This window comes from Nannospalax galili, unplaced genomic scaffold, assembly GCF_000622305.1.
Source record: "Nannospalax galili isolate Female #2095 unplaced genomic scaffold, S.galili_v1.0 scaffold1241, whole genome shotgun sequence".
NCBI lineage: Eukaryota > Metazoa > Chordata > Mammalia > Rodentia > Spalacidae > Nannospalax > Nannospalax galili.
In genome coordinates this window covers 149,431-150,848 of record NW_008343658.1, presented here as the reverse complement: position 1 = coordinate 150,848, position 1,418 = coordinate 149,431, and the positions used below count along the sequence as shown (strand labels likewise).

The window sequence follows — 1,418 nt, the reverse complement described above, 5'->3', positions numbered from 1 at the left end:
AGCAATAGTGACAGAATGCAGAAGTCCCATGCAAACTCAATTAGACAAAAATTCAACATAGAGATACAGAAGTGAATAATAAATCTCAAAATTACATGAGGAATGTAGCCAACTATGTCTTCTGGTATGGAGAGAGTCCATCTCTTTCAAGGCTGTGACTCTGAGAAGGTTATCCAAGCTCCCATAGATGCACCCACACTGAAGGTCAATTGGGGACACAAATTATACTTGATAGATCTTATTTTGCCTTATTTTGTGGGGGGAATCTAAATACCATCAACTTATAGTGTATGAAAAAGAAAAAATTTCAATAAAATAAGAAAATCAACAAGGTAAAGGTAGAATTAAATATAGTTAATGAAGAAAACAGTTAGTCCTAGTGGTTTAGAAAATCTTCTCAGAAAGAAGATGATAGACCACATTAGAATAATTCATATGATTTAGATACTCAACAAGAGAAATATCATAGATCATAACTGATATAACTGACAGTAGTATTCCATTTTTTCATTAATGTCCCAATAGCATATCATTTAAATCTAAATCTTGCATCAAAATTTTGAAAGGAACTAAATTTGCGAAGAGTATGTGTGAAAGCTTCTTTCACCTGCTTGTTTCTTAGAGTGTAAATGAAAGGGTTTAGCAAAGGAGTCACAGATGTGTTCAGCACAGATACACTCTTATTTAAAGTCACTCTTTCCTTTGCTGATGTTTTCACATACATGAAGATACAACTCCCATACGTGATAGAGACAACAACCATGTGGGAAGAGCAGGTAGAAAAGGCCTTTTTTCGTTGTTGAGATGAAGGGAATTTGAGAATGGTTTTGATGATGAGTGTGTAGGAGAGGATCACCAAGATCAAGGTGATGATAAGGGTCATCACAGCTATGACAAATGCAAGCAATTCTAAGAAACGTGTGTCTGTGCAAGACAGCTGCAGGACAGGAGGAATGTCACATAGGAAGTGGTCTATTGTTTTGGAAGCACAGAAATCCAGTTTTAGTCCCAAGAGCAAGGGGGGGAAGATGGATAAGAACCCAGTTCCCCAGGAGCAGAGAACAAGCAGGTGGCACACTTTGCTGTTCATGATGACTGGGTAATGCAGAGGTTTGCAGATGGCCACATAGCGGTCATAAGACATGGCGGCCAGGAGGTAAAACTCTGTGATTAATAATAGAAAAAAGAAGAAAACCTGGGCTGCACAAGCATTGTAGGGAATTGTTCTGTCTCCAGTGAGAATGCTCATCAGATACCGAGGGATGCAGGCGGATGTGAAAGCAATTTCTAAGAAGGAGAAGTTTCGGAGGAAGAAATACATTGGAGTCTTTAGGCAAAGATCCAGCAGCGTGAGGAGGATGATGACTAAGTTCCCCATGAGGCTCAAGATATAATTGAAAAACAGAATTGCAAAAATA

At 38.4% G+C, this 1,418-nt stretch overlaps 1 protein-coding gene across 1 annotated transcript in view; it reads right to left on the bottom strand.

Moving 5' to 3' along the window:
* Positions 1–529: 529 nt before the first annotated feature.
* The window catches only part of LOC103739533 (olfactory receptor 6C74-like), a 1,624-nt gene continuing 735 nt past the window's right edge, over positions 530–1,418 (bottom strand). The window contains 1 exon segment of the mRNA XM_008839946.2: positions 530–1,418. Coding sequence (XP_008838168.2) covers positions 530–1,418 — 889 coding nt within the window.